At 50.4% G+C, this 21174-nt stretch overlaps 1 protein-coding gene across 2 annotated transcripts in view; it reads right to left on the bottom strand.

Annotated features, from left to right (window-relative positions):
* Positions 1-21174, bottom strand: part of QTRT2 (queuine tRNA-ribosyltransferase accessory subunit 2) — a 431085-nt gene that overhangs the window by 105174 nt on the left and 304737 nt on the right. For both annotated transcript variants that reach the window (XM_069635894.1, XM_069635895.1), the window contains exon 7: positions 18526-18677. In XM_069635894.1, the coding sequence (XP_069491995.1) occupies positions 18526-18677 (152 nt within the window). The remainder of the gene's footprint in view (positions 1-18525; positions 18678-21174) is intronic.

Raw genomic sequence — 21174 nt, 5'->3', positions numbered from 1 at the left:
TTTTTTTTTTTTTTTTTTTAACACATCTTTGTAACGTGCACTTCCTTCATGGGCCATTTAACAATTATATTCAACGTCGCCTTCTCACATACAATGGATAGGCAGACCACACGAGATATACCCCAATATTCATCTGATAAGAATAGAACTCTTCTCACCCTGATGGAAGAGCTTCATATAGTGGAAGCATGGAGAACACTACACCCAATTCAGAGAGAATTTACCTACTATTTGCTTCATCACCATAGCTACGCTAGATTAGATTATTGGTTACTCCCGCCCAATGTCATCCCCATGATAAGTCAATGTGACATACTCCCCATGACACTATTATTATTTTTTTTATTGATTTGGTTGCAAAACTCAACCTTTCAATTTAATCAGAAATAAATTAACTTACACATTCATTATAAAATATAAATTGAAAATGTATAAAAAGGTAAACAATCTGGTGATATGAAGGTTATTAGAAGATCTGTATAAAAAGTCTCTAAGAAAATAATGTCAAGTAACAATCACATTTACATAAATGCAAAATGATGCAGATAAAACCAGTAAATAGCCAATGTAAAACTAACACCTCGTATCCACATCCATTGTTAAAACCAAAATCACTGTCTGAAAAGTCATCCAATTAAGTTGGTATGAAGATCAACATCACAGAGGCTTAGTATTTACCAATTTAGAACATTATTCACACAATTTCAGGTTCCTCAAAAAGGTCATTATAGCCAATGTCAAGGATGTCAACTCAGCATTATACAAGGATTGCCATAGTACTTCAGATGTAATCACAGAACTATAATCATTATAAAATTCACAAAAATAGGTCTTTCATGGTTTAAGAGAGCTGTACAAGAGGTAAATAGATGCTTGATTGTCTCTGCTTGACTTTGATGCTGGCAGAATCTGCAGTTATTCATAGTTTTCTTTATTACTCTACGTGCTGCAAGAGCATCCTTTGTGGGCCATACATTTAAACAAAATCTCAGAAATTGGTGTCTGTAGATTGGGTCCGGAAATTTGATCAGATACGTTTCGGACGAGGAATAGTTTTTAGTCAAGGATCTGTGTTCCAATAATAATCAACCTTTTGGGCATTCCTCTCTGGTATTAATCCAGTCGGCATACCACATTTTGGTTTTGGCCTTTTCCAGGTTTGATGTTAGTAGCTCACCAGTGATGCCCGTTGCTAGCAAATGTTGTAGAATTTTGCCTTTCCACAAAATGGTTGCTCTATGCGTGGTGTTGTTCACATAATCTGACAAAATATTCATTAAAGTACCCGGTTGAGATAGCATGTTGCATTTTCTATAAAAGGCACACATTTTCCACATATACATGGAATTCAGGGACAGTAAACCAAACTCATGTTTCACTATAGACATGGACACGTATTTAGGAAGTTTCAGACGTGTCCTCCAGAAGGTCCCTTCTATTTGCAGCCAGAATTTTTCTTTGCGTCATGCTCTAGCTTCCGCGCCATACATAATAATGGGGGCCGCTTTTTGCTTATGAAAGTTAATTGCGCGATTAACTCACAGAGAATTTGGCGTGCAAGATGCATTCTTTGGCGGTCACCGTTTTCCTCCGAGTGTCCTCTAGATAAGGGTGATCACCTACATGATTATTAGTATTTAAAACCAAATATTTATAATCGTCCACAATTTCTAGGGGCATATTCTGGAAGGACCACACAAATGAAATTCTCTTCTTGCGTTGTCCATGTAAAATTGGTAATCTCTTTGATTTAGTGAGATTCACCGTTAACTGATTTAAATCAGTATAGTTCCCTTGCTAAGTTTCCCCATGACACTATCGGACCATGCCCCAGTTTTGATTGAAGATCACCTTCCCAAACAAACCTAAACGATCACCAACCTGGAGACTGAACCCAACGGCATTGCAATACCCAGACTTTATAGAACACTTGACAGAGTATACCAAATGCTTCTAGGAGGAAAACCTTGGTGACAAGGAACAAGTTACTTACCTGTAACTGTTGTTCTCCAGCATGGGTCTGGCATGGATTCACATGCTCATGAATATTCCCCGTCGTCAGGCCGGGAATCCTCGGTATAGAAAAAAATCAGTATCAGTTTCGTTTCTGATCTGTCTTTCTTAGTAGTAACCAATCACTGGTCTCTGGGTCATACTGCCCCCAGCCAATGACTGCCCTCTCCCTAAGACCCGCCTCTGGCAGCCATCCTCAGATTTGGTAGCACGTAAAGTGGCAGTATGACCAAGTGAAGAGCCGCAGATGGGTAGGCGGGAGGGTTCGCATGTGAATCCATGCCAGACTCATGCTGGAGAACAACAGTTAGAGGTAAGTAACTTGTTCCTTCTCCAGCATGGGGTCTGGCATGGATTCACATGCTCATGAATATAAGAATACATAGCAGTATACACATGCACAACCACGGGAGGTGGCAACAAGCAATACCAAAACACTCAACATTAAGCATCTCTTACCTCCTCATCAGGCTCACCTTAAGCGAACAGGTTGCGCAGCACTGCTTGGCCGACCCTGGACTTCTCTCTGGAGTCCCGATCGACACAGTAGAATCTCGTGAAGGTGTGTGTCGACCTCCACGTCAGAGCCCTGCAGATGTCAAGCCGGGGCACACCAGAAAGGAACGCTGTGGTAGCAGCGATCGCTCTGGTCGACTGGGCTCTCGGAGGGCCGGGCAGCGGTCGGTTTGCCAACCGGTGACAGTGCATGATGCAGCCAGAGAGCCATCTGGAAATGGAAGCCTTCGAGAGAGCCTTCCCTTGATTCACAGGTCCAAAGTTTACAAACAGCTGTGATGTCTTCCGAAAACTCTTCGTGCGGTCCAAATAGAACTTCAGCGTTCTAGCTACGTCCAGCGAGTGCAGAGTCCTCTCAGCCGGCGACGTGAAGAAAACTGGCAACAACAAGGGTTCGTTGAGGTGGAAGTCCGACGGCACCTTGGGCATGAAGGAGGGGTGCGTCCTCAGCACCACCCTCGTGTCGTGAAAAGTCAAGTATGGTGGTTTGCAATATAGGGCCTGGATCTCTCCCACTCATCGTGCGGAGGTGATGGCCACGAGAAAAGCTGTCTTCCACGTCAGAAACTGCAACGGTGCCGAATGCATAGGCTCAAATGGGGCCCCCCATGAGCCTGGTCAGCACCACGTTGAGCTCCCACGCCGGGCAGGGGCCTACACCGGCGGGAATGATTGGAACAATCCTTTCATGAATTCCTTCACCAGCCGATGAAACCACAAGGATGCCCGTCCCGTAGTCCTTGGTGTATCGTGAGATGGCGGCCAGATGCATTTTGATGGAAGCGTGAGCTAGTGCAGCCTTGGCCAATGACAGTAGGTACGGCAGTACTTGAGGGGCCGTAATCGGCAGAGGGTTAATCTTCTGTGCACGGCACCAGACGGAGAACCTCTTCCATTTATGTCCGTAGCACTTGAGAGTTGAGGACGCCCTGGCCTTTGCAAGAACCTCTCTGCAGTCGGCTGGGATGTCCTACCCTCCAAACTCTAGTGCTGCAGGAGCCAGGCCTGCAAGTTCAGTGACTCTGGGTTGTGATGAAGAATGGCGCCTACTTCTCTGGAGAGAAGATCCGCGTCTGTCGGCAGCTTGACTGGTGTGGACGCTGACAAGTCCAGAAGGTCCGGGAACCAGATCGGTCTTGGCCACGCCGGTGCGACGAGGATCATCCTGCACCGGGACCTCTTGAGCTGGTTGATGAGCCGGAGCAGCAACGGCAACGGAGGGAACGCATAAAGAAATAGGCCGTCCCAGGGGAACGAGAAAGCATCGCCCATGCTCCTCGGCTGGGGGAACCTGCTGGCGAACCTCCGGCACTTGGAGTTTGTCGCCGTCGCGAAGAGATCGATCTATCGACGGAAGAGTCGGTCCACTTGATCCTGGCGTAGTTCCCACTCATGGCACGAGCGCAGCTCCCTGCTGAGTGAGTCGGCGATGGTGTTTTTTATTCCTGCCAGATGAAAAGGCACCAGAAACATCCCTTGGGCGACGGACCAATGCCAAAGATCCTGGGCTTCCTTGGATAGGGCAGGGGATCTGGTTCCGCCCTGCTTCCGGATGTAGAACATCGTGGTGGTGTTGTCGTTGAAGATCCTCACCACCTTGCCCTTGAGGGACGGAAGGAAAGACCCGAGGGCCCAAAACACTGCGTGGAGCTCCAAGATGTTGATGTGGAGTGACTTCTTCTCCGGGAGCCAAAGGCCGCTCGCGTGAAGATCTCCAGAGTGCGCTCCCCAACCTTCCAGGGAGGCATCCGTCGTCACTGTCACCTGGTGAGCTGGGGTCTGAAAGTCCGTTCCCGCCGACAGATGAGAGCGGGTACCCCACCACCGGATCACCCGACGGAACGTCTCGTTGAGTGGGATCCTGTCCTCAAAGCTTCCGTCGACTGGACCCAGCGGGCGTCGAGGAATTCTTGTAAGGGGCGCATCCGAAGCCTGCAAAGGCGCACCAGATAAATGCAGGAGGACATCATCCCGAGGAGAGACTTGATAGATCTTACCCTGGCCATGTCTGCGGCCAGCAGATGCTGCACCTTGCCCAGGATGGTCCTGGTCCTTTCCTCTGACGGCGAGGCCAGCCGCGCCACTGTGTCGAGCTTGGCTCCCAGAAACAGGGCGACTTGCGGGACCAGGTGGGATTTTGGAAAGTTGATGGAGAACCCCAGGTCTGTGAGCAGCTGGACGGTCTTCGCAGTGTGCTCCACGGCGAGCTCCCTTGTCTTTGCCCGGATGAGCCAGTCGTCCAGGTAGGGGTAGACGTGGATCAACTGCAGGTGCAGCCGCGCCGCCACCGATGCAAGGCACTCGGTGAACACCCTGGGTGCCGACTTCAATCCGAACGGGAGGGCCTTGAACTGGTAGTGCCGCCCTTGGACCACGAACCTGAGGAACATTCGGTGTCTTTTTAGAATGGGGTTGTGGAAGTACGCATCCTCCAAGTCCAACGACGACAGGAAATCGCCCTCCTCCAGCTGCCCCAGCACGTGCTGGAGGGTGATCATTCGGAACTTCTGAGCCTTGATGTACTTGTTCAGTCGTCGCAGGTCCAGGATGGGACGCCATCCTCCTGTCTTCTTCTTTACGAGGAAGTACCTTGAGTAAACTCCGGAGCCCTGAAGCCTCTTTGGGACGAGCTCGATGGCACCTTTCTTGAGCATCGCCCTTACTTCCAACAGTAGTTGATTTTCCTTCCTGGCCACGGGTTAAAAGCGAGGGCACTTCTTCTGGAACTCGAGGGCGTGCCCTTGGGCCAGGGCGTCCAGCACCCAACGGTCGGTGGAGATGGACTCCCACACGCTGAGGAACCTCGTCAGCCGGCCTCCCACCGGGGTGCTTCGACGGGGGCCCGACCCCACGGTCGGTTCAATCCTGTTTGGAGGCCGCCTTGCCTCCTTGACCCTGTCGACGATGACGGGCACCACCTGACTTGCCGCGTCCTCTGTAGGCCTCCTGAGATGAAGATCTTGCCGCTTGGCGGTACGTCGAGGAGCCACTGCCGGATCCCTTGGAGGCACCTTGTCTGCCTCCGGCGCTCCGAAAGGACGGTCGTCGTTGTTGGAGCACTCCCAGTGCCCGGGCAGTCTCTGTGTCTGTCTTGATAGCCTGAAGGGACTCATCAACAGCCTTTCCAAACAGGTTGTTCCCGTATTGGCATGGCATGTCCAAAACTTTTGTCTGTACGTCCTGGCGGAAATCCGTCGCCTTGAGCCATCCTCGACGTCTCAGGCAAACGCTGTTGCCCAACTGACGGAAACCGGTGTCAGCGATGTCAGTTGCCACCGTGATGGCGTGGTCCGAAGCAATCTCACCATCCTGTAAGATTTCAAGGGCCTCAGCCCTTTTGGCGTCCGGAAGGAAGTCCAATAGAGGGGCGATTTTGAACCACAACTCCCTGTCGTAGCGGGCTACGATAGCCAGGGCGTTGGCCGCCTTGATAGTCGTCGCTGCGGATGAGATGACCCGTCGTCCCATTGTGTCCAGCTTCCTGCCCTCACCGTCCGGCGGGGAAGTTGATGTCGAGGCCGATGCCCCCCCACCTTTCTTCTTTGCTGCTTCCGAGACGACCGAATCCGGGGTAGGTTGTGCCCGAAGGCACAAGGGGGCAGCGTCGGGGATCCGGTACTTCTTCTCATACCGGTCCCTCTTTGCAGGCGCTGTGGCAGGGTTCTTGAGGAGGGAGAACCCCTCATCCCAGATGTCATCCAGAAGCGGTACGGCGAGGACCGTCTTCCTTTTAGCTTCGAGCCGTTGGTAAAGAAACCCTTCCTTTTTCTTCTCTTCGGGGCAGAGCTGGAAGAGCTTGGATGCCCTGGAAATCATGGCATGGAAGGATCCAATCTCGTCGGGTGGGGATGCCCGAGCAGGGGGCGACGGGGGACACGTCCCGTCGTCGCCTCCGTCGTCATCTGTACCTGTCGTAGTCGTGTCCGTGCCTCTATCATCCCCGTGGGTAGTTGACCAGGGGAAGGCAGAGCAGGCCGCAGAGGTGGGAGAGGTGGCGGAGGATGCATCCTCCTCTTCTTATGCGGTGGACTTTCCGAAGGTCCCGGCTCCGGTTCCTCCGTCGGGTCTGGCTCAGGTACCTCCGTCGGGGGGAGGGGCAACCTTGTCCTTATCTCCGAGCATAAGGACTGAATTGCTGACAAAATGGCCACCGAACTATCCTGCGGCACCGGAAACGACGGGCGCGAGGGCTCTTGAGGAACCTCGTCGGCAACACTGTCGCTCTGGTCGTCGCCCTCGTTGGGATCCCTCCCGATGGGCTGGGCCTCCTCCACGACTTCGATGAGCTCTTCTTCAGAGGTCGTGTCCGTATCCACGATGGCCACCTGCCCCCCCTCCTTTTCCAGAGGGGACATCGTGGGGTCTTCTCGATGGGCCTGAAAGATGACTCCCTCCGCGGTGGCATGGAGACTCTGGATCCCGAGGTCGCCTCCACTAGCGTAGCCTCCACAGGCTGAGCCAGGGCCGCTGCGACATCCTCAATCGAGGTCTTAGCAGGGTGAATTAAGGCCATTGTCACCTTCTGTACGCCTGGGGCCTTCACCTTGGGGGGAGGGCCCGAGCCTCGCTCCCCCTCTGCCGGAATCTTCGAGATCGACCGGGGCCTCTCCAGAAGCTTCGCCGGGTTCTCGGACTTCCTCTTACCCGAGCCAGAGTGTTGGCTCGTGGTTGATGGCGCCGGGGAGGAGGCGCCCTTCCCTGCAGCCAAGGAGCCTGACCGTTCGGCGCTCCCGGTTCCCGCGGACTCGTGGTGCTTGGCCTTTTGTTGGGCCCCCGTCGCCGGGGCGCCCTCACAGGACTTAGAAGACTGCTCGGACTTCTTCTTCTTCTTCTCGCCTGACGGGCTCCTACCTTCCAGCCAGTTGGCGAGACGGAGGTGGCGATCCTTCATGGTCCGCTCCGACATGTTCCCACAAAACGCACAGTCCTTCTCCACGTGCGCTTTGTCCTCATGGAGACAGTAGAGGCATAACGAATGCTCGTGCTCCTTGAACACATTCTGAAGCTGGCATCCAGGGCAGGTCCTGAACAGCTTCCCGGGCGTCGAGCTTCCTTTCTTCTGGGCCATGCCCGGGGTAGGCCTTGGAACTTCTGGAATCCTCCAAAAGCGCAACTCGACGAAATCTTCACCCTTGAGGGGCGTAGAAAACTCCGAAACGGGTCCCTGTTGATCAGATGTAGAAACGGTGGAGCTTGAGGCCCTTTTTAACCGAAAAATGAGAAAAAATCTCCTGAAAAATCACAAAAACGCAGTAGAAGCTCAAGAGCTACAGCACTAGGACTCCCAACACTTGAACGTGCGGTAAAAATCTGAGGATGGCTCCCAGAGGCAGGGCTTAGGCAGAGGGCAGTCATTGGCTGGGGGCAGTATGACCCAGAGACCAGTGATTGGTTACTACTAAGAAAGACAGATCAGAAACGAAACTGATACTGATTTTTTCAATACCGAGGATTCCCAACCTGACGACGGGGAATATTCATGAGCATGTGAATCCATGCCAGACCCCATGCTGGAGAAGTATGATTCACTCTGATGCAGGGATGCGTTATTAAGTCTTTCTCAGTGGGCACTGTATCTCATGGTGGGCAAATAAGCAAAGAATAGAAGGCTCAGGAACAGAGTCTGACCTCTGAGTTAAGAATAGCCAAACTATTCTTAACTCGGGAGGAGCGTGCAGCCCTGAGGTGGGGAGTGGAAAAAAGGCCCCAACACCCCTGAGACCTGGACCCAAAAGGAAGGAGCGAGGTGATTACACGTGGTAGCCACCACCCCTGCACCGGCCAAGAATATGCAGCCTGGCCACCCAGGCCACAACTGGTGAAACTCCACAGCACGGGCCCCTCCCACAGCCCACCTCACTACCCAAAAGGACAGGAGAAGAGTGCCCCAAGCTACCCAGGTGGGTGCACTATCGCTCTAACCAGTGGGGTGCAGTCCGTGGGGAAGAACCAGAAGGAGAACCAGCAGAAGGTGCCCTTGCAGGGGCTGGGAGAAGCAGCTGGAGGGGTTCCGGAGGTCCTTCCCTAGTGTTCTCCCCTTCCCACTCCCTTCCTCTTCTCTCCTCTCCCTACCTACTCTATGGCGCTCTCTGTCTCTCCCATCTTTTCTAACTGCTTCTCTATCGACGATCCTGCTCTCCTCACTAAATCTGGTAGGGAGAAGTTTAAAAAAACACATACTGGTCTCCAACCCTGGCCTCCCTATCACTGACACCTATACCAGTGCCTCCTCCAGGCAAACTTTCACCGACATCCTCTTTGTCGTTTCCTCGCCAGACCTATGGACTCTTCATATGGTCGCTATACTCTCTCCTTTCTTGTCCTCTCCCATTAATGGTGGAGCCTAGTGGGAGGCCCTCCTGGCCTCCTTCCACTCCTCTACGATCATCATTAATGTCTACTTGAATGGCGCCATCTTGGTCCAAGGTCCCCAAGCCAACCTTGTCCTCTTTGATAGACGCTTCACACGCCTCATCAATTTTCTTTCTTCTCCTGCTGTCCCCTCCCCATCCCCCACTACTTCCTCGCCTCCACCTGCTGTCACCTCCTTGGCTACCTTGCCCTTTCCTCTTTCCTCTTCTGACTCCCCCCTTGGGCTGTTTTTACACCTCTGCAAGCGTACCTCCGATTTGTACCCCTCCCCGGAAGTCTTTCAAGGACGGCAACCTTCTCCATATTGCCACTCTCGCCCTGCTGTCAAACACTCCTCTGACATCTGCCGCCTCCTGGAGGAACTTAACCTCAATGTCCTCGGTCTCACCGAGACATGGTTCACGGCCAGCACTGTCACAAGCTTTGACACTCTCCTCCTTCTTGGAGACTTCAACATCCACCTGGATGCTTCCTGTCCTTCCACTGGACTCTTTCTTGACCTCTGCGACTATCTCTCACTCTCTTATTCTCCCTTCTGGCCCGACTCACTCTGCAGTGAACACTCTGGATGCTCTGATCTCTTCAGACCTCCCCCTTTCTATCCCTCTCACCACTCCTCTCTACTGGAGTAATCACTTTCGCCTTTCCTCCCATCTCACCCTCTCTACACCTCAGGCTAAACCAACTCCAGCACTGCCACCTACCTTCTTGGTTATCCGACCCATGAAGCGTGTGAGTGGAGGCTTTCGCCACCACTTTCTCCCCCCCGCCCCCTTTGGCTGGCTCACACCCTAACACAGCCCTTTCCATGCTCCACTCTGCTATATCTGACACTCTTGATGTATTTGCCCGTCACAAGGAACAGCTTGAAGCCAAAGCCAAGTGCAACTCTTGGTACGACTCAGACCTTGTCACCCTTAAAAGCAAGTGCAGGGTGGCTGAGAGGAAATGGTGTGCTTCCTGCACACCCTCTGACAAACTGGCCTGCTGCCTGCTCCAAAGGCAATACTGGTTCTCTGTCCGCAACAAGAAGAGAGCCCACATTCAACGTCTCTGAGGCATCTAACAACTCTACCGAACTCTTTAAAATCCACAAGGTGCTGGCCAATCCTGCTGCAGTCTCTACCTCTCCTGTCCCCTCCCAGGCCCTATGCACGGTCCTGGCTTTTCACTTCATCTCCAAAACTCAGGACATCCTGTCCTCTCTCTCTTCCTCTCCCCCCCTCCTCCCTCTATTCCCTTGCTTGTCCTCTGGCCCTTCTGTGGCCACCTCTTCTCCCTCCTTCTCTGCCTTTTCCCTGTTCTCCCCTGAGGAGGTTTCTAGACAAGTCCGTTCTATGAAAGTCTCGTCAAAAACCTCCAAAACCATCAAGGACCACGCTGACACCCTGGCTCCAGCTCTGGCTGATTTCTGCAACCATTCCTTCGCCAGTGGAGTCTTCCCCTCCCCCTTGACGCACTCCCTTGTGCACCCTCTTGTTAAGAAACCCTCTGCCGCCCCTTCCGTCCCTGGATAACTATCGTCCAATCTCCATCACGCGCTTCCTGGGCAAACTCTTCGAAAAGCTGCCCATCTTTCAGCTTAACCTTCAGACTGAATCTATTGGTTGTCTGCATGACCATCAGTTTGGCTTCAGAGCTGCCAGAAGCACGGAAACTGCTCCCCCGAACATCCGTGAAGACCTGCTCTCCAACCTTGACTCCCACACCCCATGTCCTCATCTTACTTTATCTCTCTTCTGCCTTTCAAACGGCCAGCCATGCCATCCTGCTCAACCGTCTCTGTGATAATCTGGGTATTCTAAACTCTTAATCTCTTCCCTCATCTTCTGCCGTCTCTTCTACTGTTTCTCTCTCCTCTTTGGACTCCCTGCCTCTCATCTGCCCCCCCCCCCTCAAGTCCATCTACTACACCTCTATAAGTACTCTCTGCCTCCTCGGCCCTCGCAACTCTATTTCCTCTTCACTTTCTTAACTCGGCTGGCTTCCCTTCCCCAACTTAAATTTCAATTTCTCTGTTTGGTCTTCAAATCTCTCCATAACCTTGCTCCCCCCTATCTTTCTTCTCTCCTCTTCTTCTACACTCCCTCTCGCTCGCTCCGGGCCGCTGACCTCTTTCTACTTACTGTACCCCCGTCTCCTTGTGCGGCTTCTCGCTTCCGCTCCTTTCAGCTCCTGGCCCCCCTACATTGGAACTCCATACCTCACTCTATCCGCTCCAACCCCACATACACCTCCTTCCGCACCTCCTTGAAAGCCCTTCTCCACTACCCCCCTTGACCTCCTACCTTCTCTCCTCCCTTCTCCCCTCTCCCCATACGTCCCCTTCCCTTCTTTTCACATCCACTCGACATTATTTCACATAATTGAATCTTGTTCCCCTTCCCTTCTCTCCCTTCCTTCTCACTTTTCCCTCCTCTCCAATATCCAAGGAAACTGTTCTACATATTGTTATGCGGGTTTGTCTCATGTTTTTTAACTTGCTTCTCCGTTATTGTTTCTTGTTGTTTAATTGTAAAGTGCTTTGGATTAAAGTGCTTTGGATTAAAGCGCTATATAAACTTAATAAACATAAGCATAAACATCACCGATCAGGCCCTGGCTTGGCTGACCTCCTTCCTCTCCGATCGACCCTCCCAGGTCCAACTTGTGTCCTTCCTCTCCTTTATCTCTTTCTCTACCTGTGGTGTTCCTCAACCAATACCTGGCACTTCTTGCCCACCGCATCGCCGCTCTCTGCCCCAACTTTCACTGCTATGGGGATGACACTCAACTCATTTTCAGGCTCCCTTCCGCCACTTCTCCTTCGCTCATCTCTGTCTGTCTTTCTGCTATCCAGGAGTGGTGTGCCACCAATGATCTCTGCCTTAATGCCAGTAAGACCGAGATTCTCCTCATCGGCACACCTAGTCCCTCCTTTCCTGTCACTCTGTAGCCGGCCTTCTTGGCCCTCTTCCCGCTCCCAACTGTGAGGCTAAAAACCTTGTGGTCATCTTTGACTTCACACTTTCATTCTCTCCTCACATCTCTGACGTCTCTAAGAAGTCACACTACCAGCTGCACATCAGGGGTATTCTTTCTTTCCTCTCGTTCCCTCAGAAGCTCACTGTCTCCAGAGCTCTGGTTCTCTCTAGGCTGGACTACTGCAATAGCCTCTTTCTCAATCTGCCTGCCTCTACTCTCCGCCCTCTGCAACTCATCCAAAACAGGACTGCGGAATTTGTCCTTGGCCTCAAGCCCAGGGATCGTATCTCTCCAGGACTGAAATCTTTGCACTGGCTTCCAGTGGCAGTGAGGATTAAGTTCAAAACCCTATGCATTGTCCACAGGCCTTCTGGGGTCTGAGACCTCAATACCTTCAACTCGCTCTTCCTAAATATCTTCCCTCTCGAGCTCTTCGCTCATCCACCTCCAACTCACTCAGGGTCGGATCGCTCCTCCAAGCAGCGAGTTGGTGTTAGATCTCTTTCTTCTGCTGGGGCCTCCCTCTGGAATAGCCTCCCGGCCCCTCTGAAACTTGAGGAGAACCATCTCTGGTTCCGGAAGCACCTCAAGACCTTCCTCTTTGCTTCTGCTTTCTCTCCTACTCTCCCCTGCTGATCTCCTGACTGCATCTGAAACTGCACTGGTTACCGGTCTACCCTCTGATCTCGGGCCCAGGTACCCTCCCCGCCAGTTGCACACCTGCACTGACCCCCTGGCAAACCTTGCACTCGTGGACTGTTCTTTATCCCTACAGCCCCGGCTATCAATTGACACCCGATTGCTGTATTTACCTTTGCCACCTGCTGGCCGCACTTTTATTTATTTATTAACTGTCTTTATTTATCTTACTGTTATCCTATGTACTGCACTATCCCGCCCCTTCCCCCCTGCACTTTTCCCCTTCCCCCTGCCCCTGCACTTGCACAATCTCAATGTCACATAGCCTAGTAAGATCGTTGTCTTTTTCTCCCCTCTGTTTCCACTCCAAGGCCTCGTCGCGCCTTGAAACACTTGTGTATAGGCGCATTATAAATGCCATATCATATCATAAAAGGCAGTCAGAGGAGACTTGCAGGCGTCCCTAGTCGACCTAACGGGCAAATGGGTGCAGTTGAGAGCAAAAGCAGACTTAGTAGAAATGTGCCTTTTCTAATTCGGTCCGGATGACCGAATTAGAAAAGAGGGAAGAAGAAGTGACACTAAAGATGGACGACCTAGAAAACAGAGAAAGGAGAAATACCATCTGCATCCTAGGCCTCATGGAGTCGGTAGGGGAAAGCCCATCCCAAGTGGAGCAAAAGGTGCAGAACATCGTTAACCTGCTTTTTGAAGCGGAAGGGGGAAAAGAGGTACAACTGAAGCAGACACACAGAGGAGGCAAGTCATATGGTTCAGGGCCTCGATCAGTACTGGCCAGGTTCTCGAGATATAAAGACAAGGCCGAAGTGCTCACGAGGGCACGGATAAAACAGGCCATTGAGTATGAAGGCTCACACGTGACAGTATACCAATAACTACCCAACCTGACGCTGTCCCGAAGACGGGATTGTCTGCCACTCACAAAATGGCTAAGTGAAAAAGGTATCCGATAACGCTGGGCATTCCCTTTCGCCCTGCAATTCGAGGTGGAAAGGGTAGAGTACCGAATTACCTCTGCTGAAGAGGCTGTACAGGCCATGCGCCACCTAACCTCGGACCTGGAGATGGAAGTGGAACGACAGTTTACCCAGTCACAGACGAAGGACACGCGAAACCCACCAGAGGGCCTCCCCAGGCGGAATAGAGGACAGACGGGCCACAAATATGTGCGCCTGAATGGCCCTTCCCCAAGAAAGACTACTTGAACTACCAGGTGGGCACCTCCACGGTGCAAAACTGCGCTTCTGGTAACCAGTTGCCCCACGGGACAATGCCAAAAAGGTCCACCCCAGAATGTCAGAGGAAGGAGACGCATCTCCCCCAAGTGGCCCTCAGTGAAAAAGCGGGCGTCTCCAAGACACTAGCTGCTAGTTGCAGCACACAGTTACTATGTTTGACTCAAGTTTTGTTGGGGTTTTCTGGTGTAGTTTCACAAACAACCGTGTCTTATTAGAGCAAGTCGAGTTAGGGGAAAAGCCAGAGGCAATCAGCTATGTAAACCAAGATGGGCGCTACCTTGATGTTGGTCCTAGGTAGAGGGCAGAGCTTGGCTGCTGGAACCCTAAATATTAAAGGGTTAAACTCACACAAAAAGAGGTCCCTGGTGACCCAGGAATTTTGAAATGCTGGCCTAGATGTACTTTTTTTGGAGGAAACTCGCCTGGTGGCAGGAGAAGTGTGACAGTTGAAGGAGGCTGGCATAGGGGTGGTCTTCTGGGCCTCAGGACAGTCCAAACAGGGAGGAGTAGGTATGATACTGCACAGGCATGTGCGTCTTGAGGACCAAGAGGTCTCCAGACTTATGGATGGGCGCTTGCTTATAGTGTAGGGAAACCTGGTGGGAGCTGACATGGTGTTCACGGCTCTATACGTCCCCAACCAAGATCAGACTGATTTCCTTAATGAGGCGCTAGGTGCAATACAGGCAACTCCCTGCGAGGTATACATTATAGGAGGAGACTTTAACTCCTGGGCAGACGAGTTGTTAGATCGATAATCCGCCTGTGGCACAGCCGTACACAGAGAAGGAAGGAGGGAGGGGCACCTAGGTCAGAACATCATGGCAAGGGGGTTGATAGATGCCGGCGAGAACAGCAGCAAAATGATGAAGGCTACACATTCTCGGCCCCGCACACTACCTACACCCGAATAGATTATATCCAATTGTGAAATAAGGCCTGTGGGGTGGTCAGATCATGATACAGTGTTACTGCGCCTAGACACTACGGCACTCAACAGGGGAGACAGCAAATGGAGGTGTAATCCTCTGACAGGATCCACTTTTTACGGAAAAGCTTGGGGATGCCATCCGGGCATACTTTGAAATGAACGACACAGAGGGGATGAGCGTAAACACACTGTGGGATGCAGGGAACGCCACTGGGAGAGGGCTCCTTATACAGGAGGGGGCAAGTAAAAAGAGGGAACAGGGTCTTCTGGAGGCAAGGCTAAGGAAAGATATTGTAGAATGGGAACAACGCATGCCTGCAGAGGGGCAGCACGGAGAAGAGTTACTTGAAGGGATATGGAAAAAGAGTGCAGAGCTTAAGGCAGTTTAGATGGGCGAAACCCTGAGCAAGCTATGGTACCTCCGTCAGAAGTATTATGAAAAGTGGGACAAAGCTGATGCGCTGTTGGCCGCAAGACTACGGGCTCAAAGAGCAGATAGGTGGGTGGTGGGATTGGAAGATGAACTGGGCCAAGCTGTGAACACCCCCACTGATTTAACAGAGCAGTTCGCCACATACTATGAAGGGTTGCACACTCCAATAGAAGTGGGCCCCGGTGAAACACCTGATGAGTACCTCAGGGGGGTAGAAATGGAGACTAACAGGCCCGGTAATCGAGTCCCTCAAGAGCCCCATAACTAGGGAAAAAGTATCAGCAGCAATCAAATGGCTCCCCAGTGGGATGGCCCCAGAGAGGATGGGTATACAATAGGGTTCTAAAAACAATTTGCAGGCACCCTACTGACACATATGACCAAGCTGTATAATTCTATTCTGGAAACCGGGGTTGCTCCAGCCTCCTTTAGCAATGCGCTCATAACAGTGCTTCCCAAGGAGAGTAGAGATCCAACGCAGTGCTCCTCCTACCGCCCTATATCCCTGCTTAACGTTGATGAAAAAAATCTTCACACGCATTCTACCATCACACCTAGAAAAGGTGCTTCCACGGCTGATACACCCAGACCAAGTAGGGTTTATCGCGGGGAGAGAAGGTACCGATGCCATCAGAAAGACCCTAGACCTCCGAGCACGTATCTGCCAATAGAAGGAAATATGCACTCCTTAGCCGGGACCCCAAAAAGAAAAAGGTCTTCAACCAAGTAGAGTGGAACTTTCTTTTCGCCGTACTTCACAAAATGGGGTTTGGAGAAAGGATGAGGCGGGCAATAGGCGCCATATACACAGCCCCAAGGCGGCGGTGGTGGAAAATGGAACGTTCTTCCGTGCCATTCCCCTGGGTAGAGGGACAAGGCAGGGCTGTACACTGTCTCCCCTCCTCTTTGCCCTTTCCATAGAGCCGCTTAGTGTACAGCTGATGCGAGATGAGCAGCTAACAGGGATCTGAGTAGGTTCAGTAGAGCACAAACTCAGTCTATAGGCAGATGACATACTCCTTTACCTCTCTAATGTCCTCACTTCGGGAAGAGCGTTACTTAGGCTATTGACAGACTATGGCCAAGTAACAGGGTTTAAGGTCAATCTCAGTAAGTATATAAGTGTTCTGTTTCCACTGGGTTGCACGCGGCGGGAGGTTAGCGGGGAATGGGAAGAGCTGGGGTTCCCGTTAGAACGGGCTAGTTTGAAGTACCTGGGAGTGCAAATACCCAGAAATCTAGACGACTTGTATGTGGCCAATTATCCCCCTCTGCTGGGTCGGCTACTCGATGGGAAGGCTGAAGGCTGCAAAGATGATGTTCCTACCCAAATGGAATGCCAGATGCCCACTTCACTGAAACCAAACGTAGACTCAATAAATTAGTTTGGTAGGGCCAAAAGCAGAGCGTACCCTATAAGTTGCTAATTCAGCCGAAGGTCAAAGGAGAGGTGGGACTTCCGGACCGCAGCCTATATTACAGGGCAGCGCAGTTTCGTGCCCTAGTTCCACACCTATGGCAGGATGGGCAGAAACAACGGGTGCTAATAGAAAATTACCTGCTCCGCCCGTCAACATAGGAGTGGTTATGGTCCCCGCGTGCAGGGACTCCAAAGTGATGCGCCAGCACCATGTATTGGGCCCATTATGCAGCCTATGGTGGGACAAAAAAGAAATGACAGGGGTAACCACGTGGCCTTCCCAATGAGCCATATATAAGCACCGCCAATCCAAGAAAACATCATAGAACACTCTAGATTTCAGGACTGGTTTGAGTTGGGACTGGAAAGAGTAGGGCAGGTGGCGAAGGCCAAGGGATTCGTAGGCATACTGGAGTTGGAAGAAGGGCTGGGTCTGGGGACTCTGTCGTGTTCAAATATCTCCAACTCAGGGGAGCCCCGATGTCCCCAGAATGGAAGGCGGTCCTACAGAGGGAGCCAGCCAACAACAACAGAAAGAATACTGGACACTGCAGCCTCCTCAAAGGGCCGGATCGCAAAACTATACCAGGCTTTACTGGAAGCCAAGGGATATGATATAGAGATGCAGAAGAAGCAGTGGGAAAAGGATATGGGGACAGAAATTAACGCTCGGCAGTAGTCCACAATGTGTAGAAATGCACTTAGACATCCATAGCCTGCCAATACAAAATGCATGGAATCAAGTTACTATACAGGTGGCAATGGGATCCAGGGAGGGTATCCAAAATGTACGAGGGCGCAGACCCCAGATGCTGGCGAAACTGCGGCATAAGGGTGGATTACTGGCACATGTGGTGGAGTTGCGAAAAAGTTGCAAGGCTACTGGAAGAAGTCCTAGGGTGGATAAAAAGTCTTAATGGAATAGAGATGGGTTATATGTATTTCCATAAAAAATTTTCCAACGAATAAATGTGCATGGAATGCATGACTTTTTGATTTTTTTGGGCGATGGGGGGCAACCCTCGTTTTTAACCGTTAAAAACACACCCCAAACAAAATTAGCCCTTTACCCCACAAAAATATGCATTCAATGCTCTTTTTTTCGTTGGAAAGAATTTGATGGAAAACCCCTCGATGGAACATTTTTCTATGGAAAGTCTGCATACCACAGAGAGGCACCTCGACCCCTGGCCAATTTTGTTTGGGTAGGAGATGAATGAAGGGAGAGGGTCCAGACTGCCGCACATGGTGCACTTCATCTTCCTGGCAGCGGGTTGGAAAAATGCCAAGCTCCCCACAGAGAAGCAATGGGCTCTGAAGGCAAAAGACATTTATGAAATGGAGTTATTAACAGAGCAGTTACACGACCAAACCTCCACCTCAGCAATGGAATGGGGCCCCTTTAACGATAAATACAATCCTGGCCAAGTCACTCAGGGAGCAGGAACTGATGGGTGAAGGCTTGGCAAGAGGTTACACAAACGGTAAACAGAGGAACAAAGGCCACAGCCAACCCAAACACTCCAACAACCACTGGCATCCTGCCAGGATCAATCATGAGGAGAAAGATGCACAGTTATAGACTAAAGAGAACTAAGGTGCAGACACTTCCATTTACCCAACGGGTGAGGGGGGGTCAAGCTAGGAAAGGGAGGAGGAACTATGTTTAGAGAATTAACAAATGCCTGCTCTTGACTAGCTTTTCCCCCTCCTCTTTTTTTTCCTTTTTTCCCTTTCATTTTTTTTTCTCTCTCTTCCCTCACTCTCTTTATCCTTTGGTTTATGCATTCAAAAACAGTAAAAGGTTTCATTGCAGGAAAATGCCAGATCCATTATTGATTAAGCTCGGTTTCTCTATTCACATGTATCAAACTATGCATTACAATTTCATGCTAATACATTTTTTTTTAAAGTGAGTGTGTTTATCATATCAAACTGGACAGCTTCAAAATCATGTCATGGTGTCAGGGCAAGGTACCTGCTGTTTCAGGATCTGGTTGGTAAATGTAACTGAATGATAGCGCACAGCCTCGCTCTGTGACCTGGAACGGGTAACAGCTGTCAAACAAGTCCACCCCTCTCTCCACGCATTGCAGCACCTCGTCGGGCTTGCCTAGCCCATGGATGAGTCTATGGATGATCGGGTAGGAGAGGGAAAAAGCAGAGATAATATGGAGTCAATCTCACGGAAATGTGACCATGCAGAGACTCAAACACATGCTGGTGCCTCCACCTGCTCAAACAAATACACAAAGCTCAGGGTTATAAGCAGTGGCTTGCAGGGACCTAGAGAGACATGCAACCCCTACAAGAGGCAGGTGGCATGCGGGCTTAGGGGAGGCGATCTCGGATAATCAGTGGGAATGTGTGTTTACAAACCAAGAGATTGTTAATGAATTGCAAACATACTAAGCAAATCCTTTCCAAAATTTCAATATACCAGTGTCAAATGCAGCGTGGCAGGCGGACTGTATACATCTTTCCTGGTTTTGTCTGCCTATAGCTGTACATTTTTGGCATGATGAGGTTTCCATTATAAAAGAAATCACGAAGGTTCAGTCGAATGCATAACCTCTACTGTGTTCAGTCTGACGGCCCAGGGTGAGGAAAGCCAGTAGATTTGTGAGCTTAGTGCTACTTTGTATCAAAAAACAATTCAAGAGTGTGGATAACAGCACAGGCCCTGAATAGCTACAACACATGCTTAGTTACCGTATATTTCTTCGAATACCATTCCACCTAATGAGATTTTACTGTATTTATTTCACCGAAAATGGTTGGGAATATGGTATATGTGCAATGCATAATACGTGGTGTATGGGGTAAAGAGGATCTGTGGCGGGTCTCCCCATGCATTATAGTTAAAAAAATAAAAATAAATAAAAAGTAGAAAAAGCAAAACAAATATTTTGTTTTTCTGTGAAATGGATTCAGTGAAATCTCCATGAGGTGTAATATTTTCGAGGAAATCACATACATCCCAAATGCTCACCCCTTACAAACCCAACAGAAACCTGAGATATGGCACAGCTCTCCTCCTCGTCATCCCTTCTGCCAAACTGACCAAAGTAGGGGGGATCCTCCTTCTCCTTCCAAGCACCCATAATATGGAACTCTATCCCTTTTAGCATCCGCTGCATACAGGATCACCTTGCCTTCCAGAAGGCACTCAAGACTTGGTTCTCCCCGCCACCCACCCCCTGCATCTTGAACGACATAATCCGCCTCTAAGGCCATGTACACCCGAGACAGGAAGGCGGGGGCATCGACAAGTCCAATGAGGGGACACCAAGAAAGTAATGAGCATGCAGACAAAGGATTCCCATAGTGACACATTATCTTTTGATATGTGCTGTGTCCCTTATTTTAAGATGCATATATTTAAGACCAGTACTAAAGTCGGTTGGGATTCGCTCTACATGTCATGCCCTTAATTTGCTTAGACATTACTTGACGTCCCACATTGTCTTTGCAATTGCGCGTTACATACATAGAACCTGGATTCAAAGAGCGAGTGTCCTGAAACAGGCAGCCCATGAGAGTGTGGTACAGGAAGGACAGTTTATTTTCCTGGCGGCGGGTAGTATTACTTTTCCGGTCGGTATGCACGTCCAGGGTGTGTCCGACGTAGTGTGTGGATCTATTTACTATTTGCTTGAAGTTGAGTGTTTTCAGGAGTAAGCAGAATGAATTAGCTGAGGTTTTGTTTTCTTTTTCAAACCAGATGCTGAAGTCTTCCAATATGACTGGGTTGTCATGGTAGGTTGATGGTATGGCAATTGAGTCTGCTAGTTTCGTCGCAAAGTTCGGGTTGTAGGATGGCAGTCTGTAGATCAGGAGAAACACTATTCTGACTTGGTCGTTAGTTCAACCTTGATGAGGAGGTATTCACAGTCTTCGATGTTGGTTGAGGGGATAGGGGTGGTGCAGATGTGTACTGTGTCTTTGCATTTATCGGTTTGTGTGTATTACTTTGAAGTTGCCAGGAATGGCTTCATGCCCTATGGTTTTGTAATTGTCAGATAGCCTTGTTTCTGAGAATGCATTTGTTCCCTCCCTCACTTAGGTCGTGGATTTCTGTTGAGTGTTTTACCATGGATCGAACGTTGAGTAGGTTGCAGAGTAGTCGGTCTATTTTCCCTTGTGGGTTGTTTGTTCCTTTGTCTGAGTCGGTGTGGGTCGGGTTTCCGTTGCTGACGTTTCTCCCCTGGTTGTGCTGGTTGGGAAGAGTTCTTGGGTGGTTCACCTCTTTGTCGAGTAATCTGATAAGTTTGATGCCAGGGTTGCTTGGTTTTGGTTTGTCCCTGTTTGGGAATTGTTTGGGTGTTGGGTCCTTTGTTCCAGTCTTTAGTAATGTAGGGCATGTTGAGGGTAGTGGACCCAAGTTTGTCCCCGATTCTTGATGGTGTATTATTGAGAGTGCTATCCGGGTTGGGATGGTTTGTTTTTTATAGTGCTGGATTCTGCATCCCGATGGAGTCAACATTTGTTTCGGTTCTTGCATGTGGGTTTGTTGCCAGTTGTAGGTTATCTCTTGCAAAGGAGTCATATGTGGAGAGGTTGCGAGAGATATTATCTGTGTTAGTTCTTTTCTTGGTCTGTATTCTTAGTCTGTTAGGCTTTGTCC

Source organism: Ambystoma mexicanum, chromosome 7p (assembly GCF_040938575.1).
Source record: "Ambystoma mexicanum isolate Mex_15411 chromosome 7p, UKY_AmexF1_1, whole genome shotgun sequence".
Lineage (NCBI taxonomy): Eukaryota > Metazoa > Chordata > Amphibia > Caudata > Ambystomatidae > Ambystoma > Ambystoma mexicanum.
Note: the sequence above shows the minus strand (reverse complement) of the source record. Positions and strands in the feature narration are given on the sequence as shown.